The 27,787-nt window shown below is 37.1% G+C and overlaps 1 protein-coding gene across 3 annotated transcripts; it reads right to left on the minus strand.

The window, feature by feature from the left end:
* Window positions 1-1,407: 1,407 nt before the first annotated feature.
* LOC149021877 (phosphatidylinositol 4-phosphate 5-kinase 9-like) lies at window positions 1,408-27,620 on the minus strand. 3 transcript variants are annotated; one of them, XR_016172371.1, is made up of 10 exons: window positions 27,418-27,620; window positions 22,141-23,547; window positions 15,379-15,546; window positions 14,760-14,925; window positions 13,656-13,766; window positions 9,479-9,666; window positions 4,745-4,902; window positions 2,440-2,605; window positions 1,587-2,284; window positions 1,468-1,489 (listed from the first exon to the last, which is right to left on the minus strand). XR_016172371.1 is itself a non-coding variant. In XM_089150055.1 (9 exons), exons 2-9 carry the CDS (start codon window positions 23,403-23,405, stop codon window positions 2,017-2,019), a joined length of 2,490 nt encoding a protein of 829 aa, XP_089006181.1. In that variant the 5' UTR covers window positions 23,406-23,543; window positions 27,418-27,620; the 3' UTR covers window positions 1,408-2,016. The 3 variants fall into 3 exon arrangements, 2 of the variants coding, with proteins under 2 accessions (XP_089006181.1, XP_089006180.1); XM_089150055.1 differs by having other exon boundaries at window positions 1,408-2,284; window positions 22,141-23,543; XM_089150054.1 differs by having other exon boundaries at window positions 1,408-2,284.
* Between the last annotated feature and the right edge of the window lie 167 nt (window positions 27,621-27,787).

Consider the following 27,787-nt stretch of genomic DNA (forward strand, 5'->3'; position numbering starts at 1 on the left):
GAAAATGGTGATATTTAAAGTGCCAACCAGGTTGGTCTATGCTTATTCTTTCATATTTGCCATTTTGGGTTGAAAGGAAGACACATTCTAGGATTACGCTGCACTATGATAAGAGTTGCATCACTGCTGCTTCCTGGAGTCTGAACGTGTATAATAATTTAAATCTATGGTCAATGAATTTTCCGATAGTTAGGCCATTTACAAATATGTATGGCGTATAACATAATCATCCTTATTTTCATTAAATAACTCAATTTACTTATAAACCATAATAAAACAGCTAAGATTTTAAACCCAAAAAAAAATAAAAATAATAAATAAATAAATAAATAGTGATATGAAAAACAGTTAAAAACATCCTCTGGGAGCAGAGGTATTTTGCTGTTGGCCAATTTTGGTTCCTGCATGTGTCTTTTGCCGGAATGAAACTGGGTTATCTGACAAAAACCTACGCATTTGAGCTTTTGTCTAGTGGTGATTTTCTTCTAATTGCGTGTATCAACATCAAGAAAGTGGGTGGTTCCTAGATGGTGATCATAGTCCTCAAGTCGGACCTGTAATGGAGTACTGGAGGCTTCAGTATGACTAACAAAATAATGGGACTTAGTAGACTTGATGATATTACCCCCAAAAAAAAAATGATGAGGCTGGGGTTTCCTTCTATTTACGAATCGTCTGTATCTTCAACAATTTACATGAGTCAATAAGGGAAAACGTTCTTTGAACATTTAACTTCTAGTATACCTCCTCTTAGCGAATCTTATCAAGAGCTTTGCAGCCCTAGGCACTACTGTGGTGGTCAATAGGAAAGTGCATAGAAGCTTTGGGCATACGATATTTTCGGTTTATAAGGAGGGTTTCAATACAAGGGGTTGGGACACAAAGGTCAAGCAGTAACTTCTTTGATCTTGTTGCCTCAACGTAGGAGGCTGCTGATACCGCTGTACCAGTATCCATTCCCAGGGAAGTAAAGGAGATGCACTGGTATACATGAGTGCTGATACATTCCCTTGCACAGGACACCTTTTAATAAATAATAATAGCACCCTAGTTTTATTTTAAAAAAACAAGGCACCCCCATTTGGAAGCTTAAAAAACTTTTGCCAGCAAAAGAAGAACATGTTTGCTAAGCCTGAGCTGTCCCTGTGATCAAGGTAGTATTCTGAAAGCCCACCTGATGCCATATTGCCATTCTCCCAGCTGACGGCATTCCGCTTGACTTTCCTGGAATGGCATTGGAGGGACACAGCACTTCCATTCAAGAGATTGTTCTCTGAGCCTGAGGGAGTGAGTGGGCACATGAAATATCTGGAGAAAGTCATTGAATATCATGTTACATTGTAACTCCCCTCTTCGCTGAGGGGCTTTTTTTATTATTGTGAAACCGGTGATCATTTAGTCACAAAAGCAACCTTACCTCCTTCCCCACCTTTCCTTTTTTTTCATCATCCCCTGCTCTTTTTTCTCCAACCATCAGTGCCCATTAGTTCTGTGACAACAACTCTTCCATCAAACCCACAGTAAATGTTAGATTACCATATATATGATGCAGCCAGATATGGGAGAAAAACGAGAGCCTACATGACCTTCAAATGTATTGCGCTCAAAACAAGTGGCTCAACAACTCTATCCTCAGGGAATATCAAGGAGAAAGATCATTCTGAAGGAGGAAGACAGAGCCATGTTGCTTGTATTCAGCTACCCTTAACTTTATGCATTCACCTTCAAACCTTCACATGGATCACACCATGCATGTTCGCGCATATACTCTTAGCCATAAGCAAGGGAAATTGACATAAAAGAAAAAACAGGAAGAACGTACCCCATGAACTATCAGAGTTTGAAATAGAACAATTGATTAATTAACTATGCATTTCCTTAGTAAGGGCAATAAGCTGCCACTAAAATAATAACCTTCCAATCAAAATTTCTACTACAATATATCCAGGCCTTGCTTGGAAGATCAGTTTTATATAAGCATCAATTGAAGAACATCCCCTCTAAAAGAACTACTCACTACAAGTTAGGAGGGAACACCTTCTGAATAAATTTCAAGAAGCGCTGTGAGTAGAGGATTGGGTCAACAGCTGAGATAGACGAGGATTCAAACTGGAAGGATTTGTACGCATGTTCAATCTTCTTGCTCATGTTGTACTCCTGCAAAATGTCAATGATACCCACATACAAAACGACATCGTATACTTCGCAAAACAATTGTGTTTTGTCTTCCTTGGTGATATGCTCTGCTCTTGCGGGCATGTTCACACCAAGCTGGATCTGAAGCCTGCTTAGATTTAAGCGGAAAACACCATATTTCAAAAGTTAAAAGCAAAGCCATATCACTAAACATCTTTAAGCATGATCTAGGCAATGCAGTTCTCCAATAGTATCCTGAAGATTCTGGAATTTGAGCACACTAACAGTGGTTGGGCATCATACCTTGCTGTACCTGGAAGTAGGAGATCCACTTCTTTATCACCAGCAGCTGATATCCTTAATCGTCTACCCCTAACATGAGGGCCCACCGTCATATTATTATCACCACTTCCACGTGGCACCAGAACAAGGCTCTGTGGGTAGTTGGATATTTCATCATCTTCAGTCTCTGCATTAGATGATTTCAATGTATATATCAGTATGTGACCAAAAAAGGATAAGAAGCTGGATGAAATAGGTTATGGTTGCTTGCACTGTTCTTCAGTGCTTAAGCAACGCATGACCATTACAGCAAAGCAGTCAAAGTCATTTTTCCATTACTTGTCTTTTCTGATGATTGGGACTGTGGATATGTATGAATAGAAGATGTTTGTAATATTAATATGACCAAGTGAACGTAAAAAATGTAGAAAGGCATCACAGACTACTCTCCGTCTCTCTCCTGAGCAAAATCCTATATGAAATGCACTTTCTGGTCATTGTTTTTCAATTTCAACCTTTTAAACATAACTTCCTCCTTCCATCTACTTGGTAAGATATATTGTCTTTCTTCATTTTCATTTTCAGTTTTCCAAAAGTGTGCCCCACCAAATCCAGAGCCACAGTATCAACTGCATCTTAAGTCATAGACACCTGCAACCTAATGATAACAGCACTCCTGTACTTTGGCAGTAGACACAAGCCTACTAGTAAATTCGTATCCTTGAATATCACCATGTATTCCATGAAAATCTAAACATGAACATAAAACTGTAAATATCCATCCATTTCTATCTTCCCAACGTTATTCTTTCTTTTCCCCCTTTTTTTGCAGGATAAGCAAGGCCAAGATTTTGATTGACATGTGAAAATTTGCATGCTGTTTCCATAATTCTCTCTTAGAGAGTGGGATCTAGTGATGGTTTCTAGGGTTATAATAGAGGAATTGGACACAACTAAGTGGTTGTTGAAACCTTATCCAACTTGACGACGTCAGCTACGTGGATCCAATAAGAGACAATAGATTAAAATTCGGGAGTACAAAAGAAGGGGGGGGGGTTGGTGCAACATGGACACAATCATATGGTTGTCAATGAAAATAAGTGAGGGAGGGAGAGAAGGGGGTGGGGGAAACATAACATCATCTATGCAAACTCTGTGGCGATTCCTTCTTCGTTACATATGATTTCTTAACTGTCTAACAATCTCATGTAGGCCTCAGAGATATGTGAATACAATCACAACATCACATGAACAATTCCAGTTAAATGGGGTTAACTGCGTGGAGCTTTCATCTCCAATCTGCTCATTTGATGTCGCTACAAGAAAGGCCAAAGCTAAGCCCTTTTTTTTGAGTTCACTGCTTTTCCTAAGATTATCTTAGGCCTGCCTGTAGTTCTTCAGATTCCCTCAACCATGATCATTTTGCTCCTCTGGACTGGGGCTGTTGAAGCCCTCTGTTATATATGCATACCACCACAGACAACTTTTTCCAAGTTTTCATGAACTGAAGCTACTCCTAATGCAGCTCTAATATGATTATTCTTTACGATGTTGTTACTAGTTTTCCCACTCATCCATCTCAACTCTGCAACATTGTGTTTGTTTATATGGCACTTCTTCTCAACATCCCAACTAGGGGTGTAAATGGATAACCGAAATCCGCTCCCCATCCTTTTAGTGGTATTAGAATCCGTTTGATTACTAATAGGATGTGGATATGGTATACCCCTTTCCTACCGATTATTATCCGTCCGATTAAGTTATCCAATTAAGTTATTTATTTTTCTTATTTTTATGATTTTTTACTTGAGATATGTGACTATTTTTCTAGATTTTCTAATAAATAACCACAAAAGTTGCTAAATTCTTAAATTTCAAACCTAGCCTCACAAAATAAAATGGTAAAAATGTCTACAGGTAGTCGAAAACTTGTATTCGATCTGTATTTGTGCCCATTTAGAAGAATCTATTTAAGAAAGTAATTATCCGATTATCATCCGAATCCGACTGAATCCGTTCGAAAACCAATAAGATATTCGAATCCGTCCGAATATAATAGGATGAGGATATGGTATTACCATTATCCGGTCCTTTTACACCCCTAATCCCAACACAAACACCATGGAAAATGTGGTATTCATGAAACATATACAGAATAGCTGCAGTTTTTCAAATTTATTAAATAGAAAAAAAATTCTAAGACCCGGACAGCCACCATCCTATGGAATAGACATCACCTCCAACCCACATTGCTTACACATTTAATTCAAAGAAATATTTTTATGGTATTCAGAAGTACTAGTAATGTAATGCTTATTAAGCATACCTTCTTGTGCAAGAATTCCTAATCCATCTGCCGATAAAGTTTGATGATAAGATATGAGAGAGCGGAAACACTGTGGGGCTCGATAATGAATACCCAACAAAAGGCTGTAATCCATAATATGTTGTGCTTCCAAAAATTTAGAGTCGATCTCAATTTGCCTGCACAGGAATGGAAATACGGGAAATAAATTACAGTGCAAGCAATAGAGTTTAAAGTTCTATAGTGGAAGAAACAAGAAAGAAAGTTGAAAGATAAAACCATAGGGGTACAAATAAAATATACAATAAGTAAAAAGATTAATTTTCAATGTGAAGCTCTCTTTGCCAAATCCTAAATATACTCTACCACATGAAGGCTGTCATACTCAGCCACAGACCGTCTGTGAAGTGAGGCCTAGACTACAAGGAAATTGCTTGACTTCAGTATGGCCACCAGGGCTCATGACTGTGGGACATGTCCAGGGTTGATTGATCTGTTGTCAGATTGCTGAATGTGTTATGCCAGTCGTAGTTCATCCTTTACACATGAAATAAAACACATGGTTTATTTGCTGCAGGTAAGAGATCTTTCTCACTCTGGTTTTATAACTATGCAATTAACAAGCTTATTTCAAAGAAATTTGCTTCAAATGTTATGGAATTCAAATTGCTCCATCTATTCAGCTATTCATTACATTGTAGTACATTTCATTGAATTCCAGCATACATTAAATTTTTTTACTTTAGTAGTTCTCTGAACCACTTCTCAAATTACTCATTCTCCCTCGGAATTGAAAGATCCATGCAACAGCTTCCAATATTGGATCAATTATTACATTATGAGAATGCAAAAACTTATGTTCCAACCTTTATTTCTCTCTTCCAATCCTCCATATCAAACTTAATGACATCAGCAAAGCCTTGATATCTAAGTCTAAACAATCTTGTCATAACAGTTGAGCCTGTTGCCTATGAAGTAATGTCCTTAAAAATTTTAGTTTAAAACTCGACATACAAAGACCAAATCTTGAGCCTTAAGTTCAAATTTCAAAACCACTTTGTTTTAGGGGTTTCGACCTGAAGCAGGGGGAAAAACCTGGCATCTTGAATTTGTTGCTACATTACCACTCTATACCATTGCAATACATTACTAAGAGTTACCACCTTACTACGAATACAACATTTGCTACTTACTGGGGAAGCTTTAGCTACAGCAACAAGAACAAGCCCTGTCCCAACCAAATGGGTCACCTACATGGATCCTTGCCTCCAAATCAGCTCTATTTGAGGCTATACTAGATACAAGGCTTAAGCTATGCATATCCTTTCTCACGACTTCTCCTAAGGTAATCTTAGGTCTACCCCTGGTTGTTCTTGTCAGAAGTCTTGGTTAAGTGTCCACAGCCTGTTCACATGAACAGTAATTTTAAAAAAAAAAAAAAATGAATGTTATATTTCCTTTTCTATTTTTAGGTCGTAGGTGTTTCTAATATTTCTATTATGTAGTTTCCTTCTTGATGCTTGGTGTCAAGCAAGTCTATTCAAGATAGTAATATTTGTAGATATTTGAAGATCTCGCAACCAAATTTGAAGATGTGAGGATCTCTTTCTAATCTAACTTTTTGAGTAGTTCTATTTTCTAAGTGTAATATCAACTTCCCCTTTTTTGTGTAACTTAGCTTGAGAAAACATTCCTATACTGCGATTGGATCTATTACTAGAAATAAAGCATGTGTAGGGAGGAGTGATCATATGAACTCTCTCCCGGTCTTCTCATTCTCTTCTCCTCTTCATCATTTCTGCCGCTCTAACTTTCTAAACTGCAGGTCCTGTTACATGGTATCACAGCCATTAATTTGAGTTCTTGGTTGTTATTTTTCTCCTGTAGTTTTGAGACTCATCTCTGAGGATTTTCAGATTCTACCCTGCAGCTATTATTAAGAGACTAATCGCTGTACCGACTATGACTTAGACCTCCTTATCTTCACATCAAGGACTATGAAGATTTAATTGCTTTACTACCTCTTCCTATGGAAAACCTGCCTACAGTTTCTGAGTACTTGAAGACTATGCCTACAGTTCTTGCTTTTAGGGAATTTTTTTCCAAAATATTTGTGGTGCACTGCTCATACTTTCAGATACTGATCATTGGTTATCATTATTTGTCCAAGTGTAATGCTACATGTGAGGGGAGATTGGAGACTTAGTCTATATATACTCAAGACTTTTTGAAGTGAAGGCTTTTATTCTAAGATGGTATTCTACAGCAACAACTACCCACTTGGTATGCAGAAACTTCAAACTTCTACATCCCTTTTACCTACTTACTTGGTCCGTGGTAACCCATATTGGGTTTTACCTACCTACTAGGTCCACAGTAACCCATACTGCCCTTTACTTACCTACTTAGAGCTGCAGGTTTAATCTTCTCTTGTGGAGATTCCTGCCTACCACCTACCTCTTGTGATGTAGCCAGTGGAGGTGCTACAACTTTGACACAGTTGCTACTTACTACTACTCGCATTATTTGGATAGTGCCTTTGATGTTGGTGCCGTTGTTGTACTTATGAATATGGTTCATGTTCACTATTACCTACTATTCTCATTATTGGATGGTTTGTTTGACATGAAGATTATTCATTTAAGTGGCTATCGATTATCTCCTAGGTAAAGTTCTCTCGATGTTTATTGACATTTGCTATTGTTACTTGTGTTCAAGATTGATGAAGCGCTTAATATTTGTTCTTGCTATTCTAAGCTAGAGCTTGTGATACGTATACTCCAGCTCGAGGGGGAGTGTTAGAAGTCTTGATTAAGTACTCACACATGAATCATTCATGGACAATAAATTTTTATGAATGTTATATTTCCTTTCTATTTTTTGGTCATAGGTGTTTGTAATATTGTTATTATATAGTTTCCTTTCCTTCTTCTTACTTGGGTGTGAGCGAGTCTATTTGAGGATAATAATATTTGAAGATCTTATAACAAAATTTGAGGATATTTGAGGATCTCTTTAATCTGGAAACTTTTGAGTAGTTATATTTTTTGGGTGTAATATCTACTTTCCCTTTTTTATGTAACTCAGTTTAGGAAGTTATTCCTAAACTAAGGTTGGATCTTTGACTATAAATAAAGCATGTGAACGGCAACAAGAACTAGGTGACATCAGGTTGCCTTGACCCCTAGGTGGACGCTTTCACAAATCACAACCATAGGTCGTACTATGGTCCTACAGAATTTTCCTTTAAGCTTTAAAAGAATACATTAATCACACAAAATCCTAGACAGACCTCTCCACTTCATCCACTCTATTTAATTGTTTGGGAAACATCATCTTATATATCACCTTTTTGTTTTATGATTGGACCAACTTACCTAAAGTAATGAAGATTTGGCTACACTCAACCTTTTTAGATAAACTTAGCATTCCCTAAAAAACTACTTCTTGAAAAATATTATGACAAACACTTGTTGTATGGGAGTAGATTCTTGATTTTCAGCTCAAAGAATATTTTTGTACAGCCTCATGGCATCAGAATTTTTTTCTGATGTTCAAAATTATGAAAACAATTTTAAAATTTCAAAATAATAGGGAAAGTTAAGGAAAAAATTATGTTTTGCTAAGAAAAGTATAAGAATTTAGGATGCAGGCCAGTGTTTTTCTTGAAAGTAAACTATTATCATGACACAAATATAAGGATTAGGGTGAAAATAATAAGTACCTACAGAGTTCTTTTGGAGGTCTCAGTTTGATGTTTCTCTGTTAATAATGGCTTCTTTTTACTTTGTGAAACACTAAATGGTCAAGCTGATAGGGAAAATGACAAGGCAGGAAATAGGGGAATAGACACAAGAGAGGCAGGGGCGGCGATATTGCAATCATGGAACTACAACTCACTTGAAATAGACAGAATTTTTTACTTGTCTCAGTTTCTTGGAGAACTGAGATGGATATAGGTGGGCTTGAAAATTCCCCTGGTTTTTACCAACTAAACCAGTTTTGACATGTTTCCCCCATATCTAGCGAGTTTCAACCTAAATTCCTACATAAGTTTCACAAACTAACATTGGAACTTGTTGAAACCTGGCCAGAGACCAGGAAGAAACTATGATATAAGGGTCAGTTATCCTCATGAGCACTTATTTATATAAAAAGTAAATGCTTTTGTACTTGGGATATTATTCATAAAAAGCAAATACCCCCTCGTATGAATCCAACAAAAATAGTAAAAACATATTCTATGAATATAAGAAGTCAATATCCCAGCGGAAAAATCTGAAATTTTGACCGGTAGGTCAATTTTCAAATTTCTGATGCTAGATTTTTTTTTCTTTCTTCCAGATCTTAAATTCTCATAAACCTTAATCCTAGTGATTATGGTACCCACTGAGAGCGCTTCATTTAGGAACCTCAAATTGACCACATATAGGACAAAACCCTAATTGTGACTGAACAACAAAAGCTATTGTCTTGAAGTTGGGCAATAGAGAATGAGAGCCTTCTGAGTCATAAGAATACAAGTCGTCAACTTTACAGATTCATGCTACCAAGTAGAGTTGAATGGAATCCAGAAACATGAGAAATTTTGAAGTGCACAAGCTTACTATTATAGAACACCAACGATCAAGTTTGTTACATCAAAGCTCACAACCATGACCCCATGATATACATGCAATCATACTTATGCTATATCACTAGGCATTCAGGCTAATTAGTATGCAGTAGAAATTAAATAAGATGAAAGCTCCTTACCTTAATAGAGCTTCCCGCCAAGAAGGCTCCATATAAAAGCAGTAGTTTAGATCCAAATCCTTAAGCGTTGTATTTTCATCAATTTCAATATTGTCGGATGAGCGGCCAAGGGAGGAACCTTTCAAATCAAATCTTCGATGAATCCTCAATGAAGTGCAGAACATGTTGCCCATTACTACAAACCGAAACTGCAAATTCAGAGCCGGTTCACAAAGGATCAACTTTTTCTGTACCAAATATGTCCCTGAAAAGTAAGATGTAATTGAAAACCTTTTAATATAAAACTGCAAGACAGTTTCTCCTCTTCTTTCTTTCGTTCCATGGTAGTGTTTTTCTAATTTACTTTAAGCTTAATTTTGTATCTCTGAAGCTACTGTCTTAGATTTCTGTTTTCACTATCATCCGTCACAACTAGGGAGGACTAAAATATGCAGAATTACAGATAACGCTAAGATGAGTAGCTTGGGATGTCACTCTGTCTTATTTAAGTGTTGGGTGTTGATCATGACAGGGTGAGTATCCCTATCATGTTCTAAGTTGAGTCTGAGATTAGGTGTAAGCATTAGTCTATATTTACATTCCTTAAATTGTTTCCTTATAGTTAGATCCTAATCAGATGTTGGAGTCTTCGTAGATTTCCTACCAACACTATACTTGATGCCAAAATAGGCCTTTCTCTTCAACCATCGTGATGATGGTTATGGGTTTCTCTCTTGTTACAAACAGAAAGACCCGAAGGCCTTACCATATCATACTCTGGAAATCAAAAGCTTCATTCCTGTGGGCCACATGTAGAGTAGAAAATTTGTTGCTTTTCTTATAATTGGGAAATGAGGAAGTCAAGAATCATTCAAGTTGGTAATCTACAGAAATTGCTCCGAAAAAACAGATGCCTCTATTTCTAAGATGATGCTGGCAAATGACCAATTGACCATTAGACAGACAAGCCAGGGTTCAAATTGGTCAGTGTTAAATTTCAGTCCCAAAATTCAATCTATTACCTCCCTTATAATTGCATACTACGTATATGTCCATGCACACTTGATAATTTTAATAAATTTGGTTTTGACATCTGACCAACTTGGATTGGACTGAAAGTTGACATGTGGGTGGGGGACCATGAGAACAAACTGTTCACAAATTTTGGCCTAATAAAAGCTTCCATAGAACATATTGGATATTAGGTGTGATCTCATGGATCACCAAAGTGGGTGTCTGACTCTGATGACCTATAAGAAGATCCTTCTTTTAGGCATTTAGATTTCAAAGGTTTCCAAAATCGTTGAGCTCAAGAGAATCTTAACTCTGAACTATCAAAAAAGTAAGCTGCAAAAGAGAGTTATTTGAATATAATGTGAGAAAAAGGATGGTGAAACAATTAAACACTGGTTTTATAATTGATTTATTGCTCCTAACATGTAGGCATACTTGGTGAGTTTTGTGGAGCTAAGAAATCGTGTGCTACAAATTACTTTCACCTGTACCATTGATGCAGAACTGAAGTCCTACATGAACAACAGAAAGAAGAATTAGTAGTAGTCCAAATCTCCAACGCCAATTAGTAGAGATAAGGCGAGCTTTTGTTGTCGTTGTTGTTGACACGTTGTATACTGCTCAATTCTAATTTTTTTTGAACTTTTAGGGTCAATTAGTGTAGTTGTTACCGTGTTAAATCCTCATAATTTCTTACATTAATAGAGGTCAAGTCCATCAAGCACTTGAGATGCATGAGAGCTCTTAAGATTTTCTTGTCACCCAGTTCAAGATAAAATTGACTAGTGTCTTTATTTAAGTGTCTTATTTGACATAATCCCACCATCTGATGCAGTTAACCACAGTGGCTGCAAAACTGGACTGAATCAGATTGAAAACTGGCAGGTTCAGTTCAGCAGCTTATTCAACTTAGAAAGAAAAAAAATCTACAGTGGAGCTGTCTTAAAAAAGAATCAAATTTCTAACCTTGTTTTACCTTTTAAGTAACAAAATGTATACCACTTCACTAAACATTATCTGTGGTGCTTACTGTTTTTATCTTTTACTTTTGATATTTCACTAGCTTTTATCCTTCCAATTGGTAAAGATTTTTCATTTGTCATCACTGCATGGCTTGACAAGGTGAAAATTGGCACCAACTGGAACCAAGCCCTTTTCTGGCCCAATCCCTGTTTTGGTTTTGAAAAGTCTGGTTTTTCATCTTTTTTCTTCTTCCTTTTCTCTTCTTTATTCTGACTGATTATATCACTGAGTTTTCTGTTCCTCCATCTAAACTGCATCTTCTGGCACTCAGAACAAGCCTAGAAGTACAAACTTTCACAACTAGTTTAACCACATCTTTTCATCCCTCTTTTGATCCAATCATATTATCCTTGCATGGTAACACTGAAACCTTAGGTAATGTCAACCCCTTAATCAATCACAAACCATTTAGACCATGGTCTCCTGGCAACAGAAAAAGGCTGTCAAACAAAGTTCACGAGTATGAAACCTGAAGTGGAGAACCAAAAAATTATGTCATTACGAATTTTATATTAAATGGCATTAATCTATCCAGCAGGTTTCAGTGGTCCAATTACTACAATTTTGGCAGTGATTAAAATTATAAGGGTGAACCCGGTGCCAAAGGCTTCCGCACAAGCAAAGTCCCTGGGGAGGGGGGCAATTTTACTATGTAGCCTTATCCCAGCAATATTTGCTGAGAGGCTGATTTGATATCCTGTGGCTAGAATTATCAACAAAAAATTTACGCTGTCATATAATCTGAAAAGATGTCACAGTTCCAATCACACTAACAGATTGTTGTTAACAGCTTCATCCTGTAATGATGAGCATATCTCAACCTATCCACGAACAAATATGAATTGCTTTTATCACCTTCAATTCATAGGCAGAAGTTTTCAGTACCATGACAACAGTCTTCTTTTTTCTTTTCTAAATGAGCATACTTCAAGCATTTATGATTCGGACGATTACACCTTTCACCAAGGCACCAATTTTCGAACTTATATTATGTAGAAAAGTTCAGCTTATTCAATTCGTATGATTACACCTTTCACCAAGGATATGTATGATGGTTCGGTGACAAGTGTAAGAATAGAGGGGCAGGGGGACAAAGTAATGAATTCCCAATTACAGTTGGGCTACATTAAGGATCAACTTTAAGCCCATATCTATTTGCACTTGAAATGGATGAATTAACCAAAGACATTCAAGATGAGGTCCCCTAGTGTATGCTTTTTGCTGATGATATTGTGTTGATTGATGAGACTCAAGTTGGGATTAATACCAAATTAAAAGCATGGAGAGTAGCTTTGGAATCAAAAGGCTTAAACTAAGTAGATCGAAGACAGAATATCTAGTTTGTAACTGTAGTCATGATCGAGCAGACGATGAGGTGGTGATACTTTACGATAACTAGATTCCTCATAGTGATTGTTTTAGGTACCTAGGTTCAATCATAAGTAAAAGAGGTGATTTAGAGAATGAGGTTTTCCAAAGAATTAAAATAGGGTGGATGCAGTGGAGAGGTGCATCTAGGGTCTTGTATGATCGGCGTATTCCATTAAAGTTTAAAGAAAAATTTTATAAGACCCTTGTTCGACCAACTATGATGTACGGTGCAGAGTATTGGGCTGTTAAAAAGAATCATATAAATAAACTTAGTGTAGTAGAAATGAGGATGCTAAGATGGATGAGTGGCAAAACTAGGATGGATAAGATAAGAAATGATCATATTAAAGTTTATTTGGGAGTTGCTCCCATAAGTGATAAGCTTCGAGAAAGTCTTTTGAGGTGGCATGGCCACATTCAACGGAGACTTATAAATGCTCCTGTACGGAGAAGTGATATAATCCAGATTGAAAGAACTAGAAGAGCTAGGGGTAGACCTAAGATAACCTTAAGAGAAGCGGTGAGAAAGAATATGTATAGCTTAGGCCTTGTATCTAGCATGGCATTGAACAGAACTGATTGGAAGGCAAGAATCCATGTAGCCGACCCCATTTAGTTGGGACAAGGCTTATTGTTGTTTATTCTCCTGTCATTGTTATATGCATCACATGGTTTCTTTGTTCTAGATAACATAGAATAATGAATGAACAATGATGTCCTATTTTCACCACAATAGGAAACGAATCCATGCATGGCAAACGGTATTTTCAGTGTTCTATAATTCCATTACCTTTTGGCCACTTGAAGGGTTGATCCTGTGAAGACCGAAAAATTTGGTGACGAGGGTATTTTCATAAGTACGAACATGATGGTGATAGTCTGGAAGCATCCTTAGAAGAACCTACAGATATAGAATCCAGTCAGCATAACTTCTATGATTCAAGTTTGAACAGTGTGCTAATATATTGTGTTTAGATGCTAAAAAATTAACACCAGGATGATCATTAAAATGTATTATACATAAAGGAGATTTACAGGCTTGATTGGAAGACTGAAAACTAAAAGCAGTGGTGTAAATACTGAAGTATAATTGAGTGCACCCTCAAATATCCACCACATGATTTAGATTGATAATGGGACAATCTGAAAGGTTGTATAAATAAATAGAAGGCTATAAACATAACAAAACAATTTTAACCATCTAATAAATGTATGACATTTTTGACTTTTTAGAAGTTCTAATGAACCTTTGAGTCTTTCACTATTTTACATCTGGTCTAATAATCTCAAGTAGGCCAGATTATACAAACAGCTGATCCCAGATAGACCATTGAGTCTCATAGTGTTTGCTGATTCTCCCAAGCAGAATACAGGTCACTACTCTTGGACCTCATATCAATCACATATCAGGATTTGATTCTGACAAGGGGAAGCAGATCGCATAGACATTTGGCTTTTTAAACAAGTTATCATGTCCCTAGAGGTTTTCATACCTAGCAAGAAAATCTCACTACCAAGCTGCTTCCTGAACATTGGACACAAATGGAATTCAATGCTCCTCACCACTCTTTTAGCTGATTTACTTTTGATGAATAATTAGAGAATCTGAATCATGTCAATTAGACAGGCAGCCTTTGTTTTAATTTGATTGTTTCCATGGTCCATCTACTTCACTTGATATAAGTTGAACCTTTAAATTATGAAATAAAGTTAGGAAGCTATTGAAATTCTAGCATAATGTTTTAAATTTTCAATGTTTCAAGGCAATTGCATTTGTGTACTATATCAGTTTCAAAAATACACACCTACAGTTCAGACTAACACAACTGCATTCATTCATATATATATATATATATATATATATATATATTATATCAGTTTGGAAGATACACACCTTCACTTCCGAATTTCGAAGGGTCTTAATCATAAACCGGTCATCGTGAGATAGGAAAAATACGCTACCACTTTTCCCAGGAGAAGAAAGCTCTCTAAGAGCATCATTCCCACAAATAGACATCATATAGTCTGCAGCATCAATCTTGAACAACTCCCTTAAATTTCTGCCAAATAGCATACAGAACTATTATGAGGTGAAATAACAACCATGATGCCATAAAACTAAATTCGGAAACAAAATTGCATTTCAGAGAGACAAAGATCACCAGATAAAATATATCTTTGTCAGATGTTGATACATTGAACAGCTCAAGATTCATAAATTGAGATTGAAAATTAAAAATAGAAGACAAATTCTCATACATTTAAGTCTTTCCAAGAATCCACTTCAGTGAATTAAAGGAAGCAGATATTTGCTAGAGCTAATGTTTAACTGTACAGCCTTCATATATAGAAGAATGATATCTCTTGTGAAATAGCAATACTCCATTTACAGAGCCAAAATATTATTTAGTTCAGAAAAATTCAATCTGGACAAACTAATTGCAAATTGCAATACACATAATATAAGCATGATGCCTCTAACACATCCCACATAATGTATATGAACTACTAACCTAAAAACCATTGGACAATAGTCCTTCCACTTGAAATCTTCTGATCGGTGAGGGGGTGTCAGTTGTGACCCTTGTCTTGGGAAATGCATCCAAAAGCTTGCTCGGGGGCCAAAGTCCGATTCCCGAACTTCTCGTCTTTGTATCGGTGTTATTTTTCCAACAGTATACCTGATCATATACAAGCATTGTTCAATTTGAATTTATTAAGAAAACAAATTCAATGACATAAAAAATCGCAATTAAATTACTGAGTAGGTAAATGATATTTATGTAATTCCACAATAATAATACATGCCATAACATAACAAGGACCAGCAAACCACCACTAAGAAGGGTGGTCTCTTTTGATTGGTTACAGGTAAAACAAGTTAGCCAAAAAATAGTGAGAGCCAGGTTCAGGACCTCAGGTTCACCCCACCCACAGGTATCTCAGTATATATCATGGTACCAAATTTCATGAAATTTCAGGTCATCCTAAGCCTACAAAAATGAAATCAAGTCAGTTAACTAAGTTTTGACAAAATTTTGGGATTTCAGTGAAATTTCAAGAATTTCAAGAGGTTTTAATTATATATTGTAATTGAGACTTGCTACTTCTAAATAGTTCTTGCATATTAATGAAAGTTTCATTGTTTTCTTATATGTCCATGGTCAGATTTGTGAATATACATGATCCAAATTCATTTGCATACAGCTGGGCATGTGTGAATCAAGAAGACTAGGTTGCATTAGGTTTTAGCAAAGAATAACGTTGTCATTATGTTTATTGGCCTTAAATAAGGCTGTACACCAAAAACCAGGAGAAAAAACCACCTAAAATCCACTGAAACATGGTACAATGATTGCTGAAATTTTGGTAACTTGGTGTCTCAGCCTGATGAAACAAAATTTTGAGCCTTGGTATTTAATGTGTTATATATGCAATGCTTCAATTGAGCTTCTTCTTTTATAAAATTTTCCTTATTTATAATGGAGAACAGGAGATTAAAAGTTCTTTATGAAAGGAAAGAGAAGCAGGGGAACAAAAAAAACAGCAAACAACAAGACTCTCCCTGCATAAGAAGGGGGGGGGGGGCGAGGGCCTGAAAAAGAGAAGGGGTAGCACCCAATTGAGTAAATTCAGTTCAAGCATATTGATGGATCAATTAACAAGAAGGAAGAATAACTATTGACCTGATAGGAATCAGGGGCAGCATCTCACGGTTAATGAAAGAGATAATAGTAGGCTTAACACTCAGCATTTGGAGATATATACCAGTTTTTCACTTTCTGATTGTAACAGATTTTTCCCCACTGACCAGAGCAGCTTTACCTGACCCTACCAATTCTCTCTTTGGATGCCTTAGTTGTTTCCCAGGGATGGCAAGTCCCCGGATCTCCCTAGCACAATATTAATATATTTTACATCTGAGCCACCCTCTTGCGAAGGTAAAGGTTCAACCCTCACGGGAGTTAATCAAACGATCACTTAACAAAAACTAGTTAGGTAAGAATCACTCCATTTAAACCAAAGGCCAAAACAATCAAGTCATAATTTCAAAATCCCAAATAGAGAATCAAAACCAAACAAAGCGAAGACACAGAGATTTAACGTGGTTTACACACCAATGCAATGTGCTACATCCATGGGCAAAGAGGAAAAGCTTTTCACTATGTAGAAGCAAGGTGCGAACTTTCGGCGGAGTTCGCCGGTTCGCCAAGTAGCGAACCGGCGAAATCTCGCCGAAAGTTCGCCAGAAATCACTGATGAAGATTTGAAGTTTGCTGCTCTGCTTGCCGCTGCTACTAGTTCTCTTCTGTTTCTTTCTCTGCTTGCCACTGCTACTAGTTCTCTTCTGTTTCTTTCTCTACTTGCCGCTGCTACTGGTTCTCTTCTGTTTCTTTCTCAGCTTGCCGCTGCTACTGGTTCTCTTCTGCTTCTTTCTCTTTCTTTCTTTCTTCTTCTTCTTCTTCTTCTTCTTCTTCTTCTCCTTCTCCTTCAATGATTTTCGTTTGATTTGCCGGAAAATCGAGTTTTGCTGATTCGCTGAAAAATCAACAATTTTTTGGCGACATTTAAACATTTTCGTTTCGATCCATTTTTTATGTCGCTGGTCAGCCGAACTACCGAAAATCGGCAAAATTTCACCGATTTTTGGCGATATGTTGTTCCTTGTGTTGAAGAAGAATAGAAGGAGATCTTGCAACCAAGCCAAGAACTTTCATCCAAAGCCCTAACCGAAAAATCCCAAATCTTTCAATAATGTGGGTAGGCGAACATAAGATATATATATATATATATATATATATATATATATATATATATATATATATATATATATATATATATATATATATATATATAGACTCCATCAGGTAAATGGGTTGACCCATTGGGTGGGTCATACTGTACCACGGGGGCTACACCCCACACTCCCTCCATAGATCAAGATCAGTGGTGGGCTCTAGGCTTGGGCCGCCACTTCCACCACAAATCTCAAAAAATAGGTCATTCGGGTCACCCACCAAAATATGTCGTGCGGCTCGATCTTCAAAATCAAGTACAAGAATTCGGGTCACCACATAACAGTTGATTATAAAATTAAAACCAACATAACTCCAATCGGTGGCAAACTAAGCTCTTGTCCCAACTAATAAGCATCCAGTATTCAAAAAATTATAAAGTTTACATCTCATTTGTACCTATTACATCAACCAATTAAATAAAACAAAAAATATGAAACTAAATATTCGTCTTTAAGTCACCCTAGAATCTCCCCATCCGAAGCTGAACTTCTTCTCAATCCTTTGTGATGTAAGAAAAATGGGTGAGCTACACAGCCTAAGAAATTGGAATATAATAGAAGCATGCCACACAAATTAAACAACATTTTGATAATTGTTGAATGGTCTGGGAACTTCTGATTTGTGTCCAAGAGACACAGTCAATTTTTATTTTTATTTATATTAATGAACGAGTACAATAAGAAAGAAAATTCCCAATGTGGGATTATTACAAATAATACTGTAGGGACAATTCTACCCTTTAATTTTAGACTTACAACACTCCCCCTCAAGATGGTGCATAGATATCTATCATGCCCAACTTGCTAGAAATGTTTCCAAAAACCTTAGTATTTAGACTCTTAATGATGATATCAGCCTTCTAGTTTTCTGATGAGACAAGGGAAATGTCAATCAGTCCAAACTCAATCAATTTCTAGATGCTTAGTCCTATCATGCTGAACTGGATTATAGGCTATGTTGATTGTTGACTTGCTATCTAAAAACAACTATTTAGGAGCTTTTGGCTCTATACTCGGATCTTGAAGAAGCCATTTTAACCACAACACTTCACAGATCCCTTGTACAATTGCTCTAAACTCTGCTTCAGCACCGGACCGGTGCTAGCAACAACTGTTTGTTTCTTACTCCTCCAAGTCACTAAGTTTCCCCCTCATAGGTGCAGTACCCAGAGGTAGATTTCCTATCATCTGGGCATCCTGCCCAATCTGCATCTGTGTATGCTTCAATGTTCCAATTCCCATAAGGAGAAACCAAAATTCCTTTTCCTGGGGCTGCCTTTAGATATCTTCGGATCCAGCAGACAACATCTACATGTGTGGAGTAAGGATCTTGCATGTACTGACTCACTAGGCTAACAGAAAAAGTGATATATGGTCTAGTATGACAAACAAATCAGCTTCCCAACCAATCTTTAATAGCTGGCCTAATCCAGAGGTCTTCAAGTGTAGGTTAGGCTTAATAGGAGTTTCAAAAAGCTTGCATCCTAACATCCCTATTTATGTTAGCAAATCTATAGAATATTTCCTCTAAGAAAGAGACGGACCATTAACCGAGTATGCCAATTCAATACCCAAAAAATATCTTAGTTTTCCCATGTCTTTGATTTCAAATTCAGCCCCCAAGAATGCCTTTAGAGCTGAACTCTCTGCTCCACTACTGCCTGTGATGACAATGTCATCTAGACACACAAGCAGTATTGTTATGTGAGCACTGGTCTTTTAATAAACAAGGAATGGTCAGCATTACTCTATCTATACCCAATAAACATTATGGCTCTATGAAATCTGCCAAACCATGCTCTTGGAGACTGTTTCAACCCATATAGAGCATGTTTAAGTTTGCACACCTTCCTATGAGTCTCAGTAGAAGTATACCCTGCTGGCACTTCCATGTGCACCTCCTCTTGAATCTCCCCATGGAGGAAGGCATTCTTCACATCAAGCTGGTGAATATCCCATCCCTGATTCATTGCACATGACACTGTGTTCATCTTTGCAACTGGAGCAAAAGTTTGTTCATCTTTGCAACTGGAGCAAAAGTTTCTTAATAATTAATCGCATAGATTTGAGTGAACTCTTTGGTTATCAGTCTGGCTTAGTATCTTCCTTAGTGCCATCAAATTTGTGTTTTATGACAAACGCCCATTTACAAACAACAGTACTTTTTCCTGCAGGTAGAGTCACTAATCCTAGATTTGGTTTTTGTTGTAAAATTTGGAAAAATCTTGACTTGTGACAAAGAGACACAACAAATCCTTTATTTATACTAGAAACTTACTAAAAATAGAACAGATCTTCCTATTGTGGGAATATTACAAAGAGAATAATAAAGAACCAAACAAAACAATTCTCCCCTTAATGAAATAATTAATAATACTGTTGCCACTAATATTGCTGCTGCCTTACAACACTCCCCCTTAAGTTGGACCATAGATATTTTTCATACCCAACTTGCCAATGATATTACTGAAACTTCTCATGCTAAAGCTCTTTGTAAAAATACCAGCCCATTGATTGTTAGATAACAAAAGTAATCTGAATCAGTGCAGCCTCAATCTTTTCTTTGATGAAGTGCCTGTTGATATCTACATGCTTGGTCCTGTTATGTTGTACTAGTTGTTGATTTGCTATTTGAGTACAGCTGTATAAGGGTATCTAATTCTGTCCCAAGCTCTTGAAGCAGCCCCTTCAATCATAGTACTTCACAAATGCCTAGAGCCAATGCCTTGAACTCGGATTTAGTGTTGGACCTTGCAACTACTACGTGCTTTTGCTCCTCCAACCCACCAAGTTGCCTCCTACATATGCACAATAACTAGAGGTAGACCTTCGATCATGCGGACACCCTACCCCATTCGCATCTATGTACGCCTCAACTCTTAGGTGTCCATAAGCTGAAATCAAACACCTTTACCAGGAGTAGCCTTCAAGTATCTCAAGATCTAGTATACCACATCCAGATGTGATGAGTAGGGATCATGTATATATTGGCTAACAAGGCCAACAACAAATGTGATATTTGGTCTATAGTGTAACAAATAAATCAACTTCCCGACCAACTTCTGATAGCTTATCTTACCAATCGGTTCTCCTTCTTTTGCCTTTAAGTTTAGATTGGGCTCAAGAGTTAACACAAATCTCCATCCCTAGAAAATGGGGTCATACAAAGCGCTTAACCGAGTGGGACCTAATGCTTATGTACTAGAAGTCTAGGAATATCACCAGATATGGGCATCAACAACATCTTTAATGTGACAGATCTACATTTATACATAGAACATCATTCAGATGAGGAAGATACAGAGCATCTGTGTACCTCCAACTTAGTTTGGATATCATTCCCATATTTTTAAGAATAGCCTTTCCTTATGTCTAAGGTCAGGGTCCTGAACATGTTTCACTTAGCACTTCAAGTAGTTCCTATCCTACCTAGATGGCTTGTGAGAACCCTAATAACCAAATTTTTTATTGTGAAGTTGGACAAAACACAAGCTACTTAGGTTGGGCTTATTCAATGAATCTTATCTGAGGAGTATGGGGAAGCTAGGACATATTAGAAGCACCATTCAAGCTCCTGACTTGAGTGCTCCAACATATCAGGATCGGAGACAGAGAACTCCATTTTTCTGAGCTAGCTGATTTTCTCCATTAGGCCTGAATTTGGCAAGAAATTCGTGTCAAAGGAGGCTGCCAAGTGTATGCTAAAGTGTCTATTAAGAATTATGACAGAGTAAATGACTTGGAAAAGATCTATCAAGTCCTTCAGAAAGTTACCACAATGAAACAGGGAACAAGACTATATTGTGTATACTATGACACTATCGTTGGCACTTGGGAGGAACTAGCATAGTGATCTTCAATTCTCCAACCCCGTGGATCAAGGAAAGGTATATATAATTCTTGAGAAGGAATGTGCCTTCTTGAAGATCTGAACCAATCCAAGTTCACATTTTTTCCCAGTTACCTCTTACCTCTCCAGATGAAGAATTCAGCAACTCACAAAGTGAGGAGAGCAGAAGAATGGCCCTGGATACTGTACCATTCTTGGAGATATCTGTACTTGCCTTTGCATCCCATAAAAACTGGCAAGGTGAAGGAAGAGGGCTGGTGCCGTTCCATGGGGATGACAGAGAGACACACATATGACCATTGTGGAAAATCTTGGCACACTAGCAAGAGGTGTCGGGTGCTTCATGGCTGTCCCACTACACCATGAGGATGTCACTATGTCAGAGTCCAGTTTTTCTTATGTTACTTTGCGCATCAAGAGTATGTTTCTACATGTGTTCTCCTTCTCTCTTTCCATAAATATATGAGAGAGAGAGAGAGAGGCATTGTGTTGCTTATACTTCATAATGGATATAAGTTGCACGTAGCAAACCTCATTTAGCTGGGATAAGGTTATGGTTGCTGTTGTTCATCCAAAGTTCTGAATGGATAAAAATAAGAACTGTAAAAGGGTCGATAAAGGATATACCTAATTCCAAGCTGCAAGCTGAGCATTACTTCATAATTTCTATGACCCTTGATAATTGTTTTACCAGGTTTATTCACCTCCCTGGCATGTTTCTTCTGTCTTCTTCTTGCTCTTGGTGACAAAAAACTATTGTCAAGTACAACTTCACTAATCAGAACACCTTGCATATATTCTCGTTCCAGTATTGGAGGATTTGTGTCAGTCTTGTTTTCATCACTTTCTAAACCTGATTCTCCAAAGTCCAATGAGAAATCATGTCCAATTAATTTTTCAATGGATACCTCAAGGCTCCAGCGTCTTTGCAAAGAGACATTCTTAGATTGGAACTGATCCAAATTTAGCAGGTTGCCTTTGGGAAGCTTATCAGATGAACCTTCGCATAAAAGTCGTTTCTCTGCAACTTTAACATCTCTAATATCCAATGAAGCATGACGTATGTGTGAAGCATTATTCTGCCTTTTGAGATCTGGCAATAGCCTTCGCTTTCTTAGAGCATCAAGATGAAGCTCTTGCATAGCCAGAAACCTGCTGCCTTTTGGATAAAATGCTCCTTTGCCATCCTTTAATCCCCTGGTCCAAGTTCCTACGTAGCAGCCACCATCTTTCCAGGAGTAGAATCCAAATCCATGCATCATGCCATCCAACCAGCTTCCTTCAAATGAGTCCCCATTTGTCCATGTAAGAGTTCCTTTTCCAGACATTTTCCCTCCTTTCATGTTTCCCAAGTAAATATTTCCATTAGCCCAGGTATATTTACCAAGCCCTTCAATAACTCCCTGAACCCAGAATCCTTCAAAGACATCTCCATTAGGATATGTTTGGCACCCTAAGCCATGTTTCAAATTTAAACTCCAGCGTCCCTCATAGACTATTTTATTGGGTCCAATATATGTCCCTGTACCTTGCATATAGCCACCAAAAAATGCACCCTCATAAACTGCTCCAGAAGGCCATTGGATTTTTCCACTCCCATTCTTCATCCCCCTTCTCCACTCACCCTCATATACACAGCCATCTGACCATACATATTTCCCCCAACCTTCTGGCATGCTACTAAGTAATGAGCCAGAATAGGATTCTCCATTAGAAAGAAAGAGCTCATCAACTTTAAATCCGCAGGTATCAAAAGATCCATGAGCAGCTTGCCCATTGCCTGCTATAACTTGACGTTCTTTGTTACTAAGTAAAATAACATCAGATCGTGTTTGTTCTGCATAAGAAAGTTCCCTTTGTGCATTATCAGCAAGGGCCACAGGAACAGACATGCACAAAGTCCAAGAGGTCTCAGTCCCGTATAATGATAGACCAAGTGATTCACATAAGCTGATAGATGAAAGAGGATAGCACTAATATATTTTAAACAAAGACTGGAATGATCTCTCGAAGCCGTCTCATTCTTTCATCTGACTGAACAAAACAAGAATTAGTAAGGAAAAGTAGCTGCTAACAATTTAATCACAGAAAATTATATTAAATTCATGCATTGAAGCAAATGAAAATTTCATCATCCTCAAGGCTGACACTACAACAACAACAGCTGAAATAAAATACCAGTAAAAGCACACTAAACATAAAAAAGGCCATCTGCAAAGGAAAAATGATGTTGTTTCTAAGTATTTTCCTTTACTAAAAGATGCACCACAGTAACTCAGATATCAGTGAAAAAGTGCACTTCAATTCCTGGTTAGTTACCATTTGCTAGTGAAACTTATGTCCCACATAATGATAACAAAATCAATGGAAGCAACTTAACCAAGGGCAGCTGCATCCTCTTTGTAAACCACTACAATTCTCCATGCTGTCCAACAGTCAGGTAAACCTAAATCCTTTAAAAGTGTTAGCTTAGAGGCATGCATTGAAGTCCATTTCTATGAAAAGATCATACTTGCAACTTTGCAAGTGGCCTCCTATACAAGTAGACTAGATGTGAAACACAGACAAGGCCCAAAAAACCTGTGGAGGGGTTGATGGCATCCTGAAAACCTCAAAGTATGCGAGTTCTGGTCAGCAGCCAGCCATCATAAACAAGATCAACACCATAGATATAGCATTGAAGCCTACCAATGACAACAAGCTACACAAGATCGTCAAAGCCACTGATGGTTGCAACATGTACCCAAAGGAAGTGGCAATACTTGCATGGAAAGCATTTCTCATCATTTAAAATTGTTTCTAAGAAAAACAGTTGGCTCCCTTTCTTTTCTTCTTTTTGTTTCTGGATTTGTTTGCAATTCTGCAAATGCAGAGATTATCATGCTGTTGCTAATAGATATTTTTCATGCTCTTTTCATATTCTAGATTATAAGCTATGTAACTCCTTTTCTGTTAATGCCATGGTTGGGCCAAACTCCAAGCTCACTCACTAAAGAAAATACATTCTATGATTGGGACTTGGGGAATTTCATGATTATGTATGATTCCAAATATGTGGGTAATACAGAACGTGCTGGTGTTAAATTTTGAAAGATGAATAAATAGATATGTTGTGGCTTTTTTTTCTGGAGGGCGGGGAGAGCAAGTAAGATCTTGCCAATGATCATGACATTAATTAATTGGTTGATTATTGATCAAGAATGGGTGAAGATTTGGGGAGAATTTAGGATTTTGTGCTAATATTGTCAAAAGAGAAGTTTTTACCTTTGGGCCAGCTGAGGAAGTAATGCAGAAGAATGGTCGCAGTTCTGCTACTGGGCCAATTGGGTCTCAGAAGATTTTATTTTGGCTACTGGTTGGGTTCTATAGGCCTTGAGCATTTAAGTTTTGGATTTATTGATAGATTGTGTTCATCAAATAAGCCCATATCTGGTTCTTAGTTCTGTATATTGATAAGAATTATGTGGGTCAATGTGTTAGTTTAGTTAAGAGTCCTTTTTAGTTAAGCAATTTAAAATCCTATAGTTAGTGCATTGTTTATGTTGCTCGGAGTCTTCTCCATCAAGCGTTTAGTCAGTCTAAATCTGGGTAATTTTAGAAAGCATAGATGTTTATGGGGTTTGGGGTTTCTAAAGTCAGTTTTGGTCTTTATAAATAAGGCTAAATCCTACAAGAATTTATGGATTTTAGAATGAATTTGTTAGAACTTCGGGGTCCTGTAATCAGCCTAAGAATTAAGAGAAAAGAACATGAACGAGGAAGAGAAGAAAAATAAAAGAGATAGCTCATGTGTGTTGAGGCTCTCCCCTAGTACGGTATTTATAATACAAAATCAAATCTCAGTTTTTACTCCCAAATCTACTAAAAAGGAGATTACTTATCAACCAAGCAATAAGAAAATTAGAAAGTGACCAAAATAGAAATCTAAGTTAAAATAGAAGGTGAACTATCAACAGAATCGATTATATTTGAATTGTTTTTGAGGTTGTTGGTCTCACAGACCTACATGTGAGACACATTCTTGTATATCGAATTGCACTTCCCAGGGATCACAGTCGACCAGCATACTCTGATACAATATTACAAGTTTACAACAGTTCATCCAAAAGCTCAAGCTGCTAATTAAGGGCAAGAACAATGTATATCAACATGGTATAGGGCAAGGAGAAGCAACAGTCACTCACTATTTCTGCAATGTGGTTTTCTGTTTCATTGTGGCAATTCCATACGGATTCACTTGGGATTTTGTGGCCAGTTCATAAAAGTTACAAAATTGCTGCTTAATGTATGTCTTATTATTGAGTTTGGAAATGGAACAGGTGAATCTTCGATGATGAAGTACACAAATCTCAAGTATATACATCAGTTATTGTCATTTATTGTGTCATTCCAAATACTTTTGAAACTGTGGATTGCTCTGAGTTCCTGATCCTCTGGTGCTATGATCTGCTATGATTGAGAAATTTGTGCTACAAATACCTTGTATATCTTCTATCTTCATTTTCTTATATATATTTTCTCCTTGTTATAAGAGATTCACCACCAGATGTAATCTCTTCTCCTTTCAGGAATATACTGACACAAAGAAGTTGTCAACAATTGGTTTACATAGTAACAAATCTCTTTGTTCCAGCACATCATCCTCCCAAAAAAAGAAAAATGGGAAAAGAAAGAAGTTACTGCATTCAGTTCTTCCTGGTGTCTTTTGTTTATTTTACTTGGGGAAAGGGGAGGATAGGTAAAAACTTATATACAATAACCCAAATGACTACAAATTAGCTCCCAAAGGGTGTAAAAGGAAAAAGGAAATAGAGAAAAACCAAATGTGCTTCAATCTGCCATTTGTAACTAGACAGAGAAGTCCCATGAGAGAACAACATGCCAATTTTTGGAGGTATCTAAACAAAAACCAACAGAAAGACCAATTTTTTTTTGTGGAAATCAAAGAGATAGCATCAGATCTGCTGAATAGATCTAGTTTTCTGGCCCATCTCAAATTGCAAGTTTATTATCTGTTAATTATGGTTGGCTTTTCCTAACAAATTCATTATGCTTCACATCATGAGGAATAATCACCAGATTTTAAAGAAATTAGGAATTTTTAATAGGGGTATTTCTAATGTTTGTCCAATGAATAGAACATGATTCCAAGTACTCGGGACAATAGTAAAATAGAAGAAGATGGTTACCAATAAAAAAGGGTTGATTGGGGTAATGAGCTTTTCTAACACCACAAAATTGGAACCATGAAAGGCTGGAAAAACTGAATCAGTTTAGAGAACCAAATCAATTACAAAATTGAAAGGACAGTAAATCAGAAACTTGAATCTAAGAAATCAATGGAAGCAGCAGAACTTTACATCCCTATAATTATGTTCCCTAAGTAGAGTAATAATTAAAATGACTAAATTGAAAACCACAATCTGCCGATACTAGGAATAACCATAAGTTCAAGAGAGGCAAGGATAAAATCAGCACATAATGTGTAGTCCAACTAACTTTTATTCACCACACATTATACCGACCTAACTTTTAGCTTAAACAGATAGAGAGCGAGTCATTTTCATCCAATAGCAAATGAAATTTGTTAAGACTATCTGATCACAGAATCATCCTTCTTCCTCTTTTTCTCATTCTTTCCAAAACAACTGACACAAAATACATTGAAGCGCGAAGTTTGGTATTCTCAAGCTTCCGAACAATGAAACACAAAACAAAGTCATTCATCAATTAAAAAGAACCAACCCGATACACATTTAAAAAAAAAAAGAAACGTAGAAAATAAAATCCATAGCGACAATTCTGCCCAAAAATTCATGTCTTCACAAATTTGAATAACATCGGAGCATTCAGTAATGGAAAATACACATAAAGAAGTATGAAGAGAGAAATAAAGAATATCACCTTCAATGCGTAGGGAAGACGCAAGATGAACGACACGAAGAAGAAGAAGAGAAGAAAGTAGCACTAGTAGAAGATCCAACTACAGCAACCAGAATGGCAACACCTCTGTTTCTCTAATGTTGGTGGCGGTGGTGGCCGGCGATGGAGGCCGGCAAAATTCCCGGTTGGTTTTGACGACTACAATCCGCGAAGAAGGCTAATGAGTGCCGCTCATTACCAGGCAAAGTCATAATTTCAAATCACCTTTATTCTCAAGCATCAGGATATTGTACGTATCAGTATTGTATCGCCGATACGTTCTACAGGCGATCCGTATATCACCAGAGGGTAAAATGGACCAAAAAATTTATGGCGCCGGTGTTTTCCTGAA

The sequence above is a fragment of the Hakea prostrata genome, chromosome 3, assembly GCF_041222555.1.
Source record: "Hakea prostrata isolate BN-2017 chromosome 3, UWA_Hpros_2, whole genome shotgun sequence".
Lineage (NCBI taxonomy): Eukaryota > Viridiplantae > Streptophyta > Magnoliopsida > Proteales > Proteaceae > Hakea > Hakea prostrata.

What these genes read in the sequence shown, in the direction of transcription:
- LOC149021877 (XM_089150055.1), bottom strand. Translation starts at nt 23,405, where the DNA reads ATGTCTGTTCCTGTGGCCCTTGCTGATAATGCACAAAGGGAACTTTCT. An exon ending in TTCGAAATTCGGAAGTGAAG is followed by an intron (nt 13,767 to 14,759) that starts GTGTGTATCTTC and finishes CTATATCTGTAG; the next exon opens with GTTCTTCTAAGGATGCTTCC. An exon ending in AGGAATTCTTGCACAAGAAG is followed by an intron (nt 2,606 to 4,744) that starts GTATGCTTAATA and finishes CATCTAATGCAG; the next exon opens with AGACTGAAGATGATGAAATA.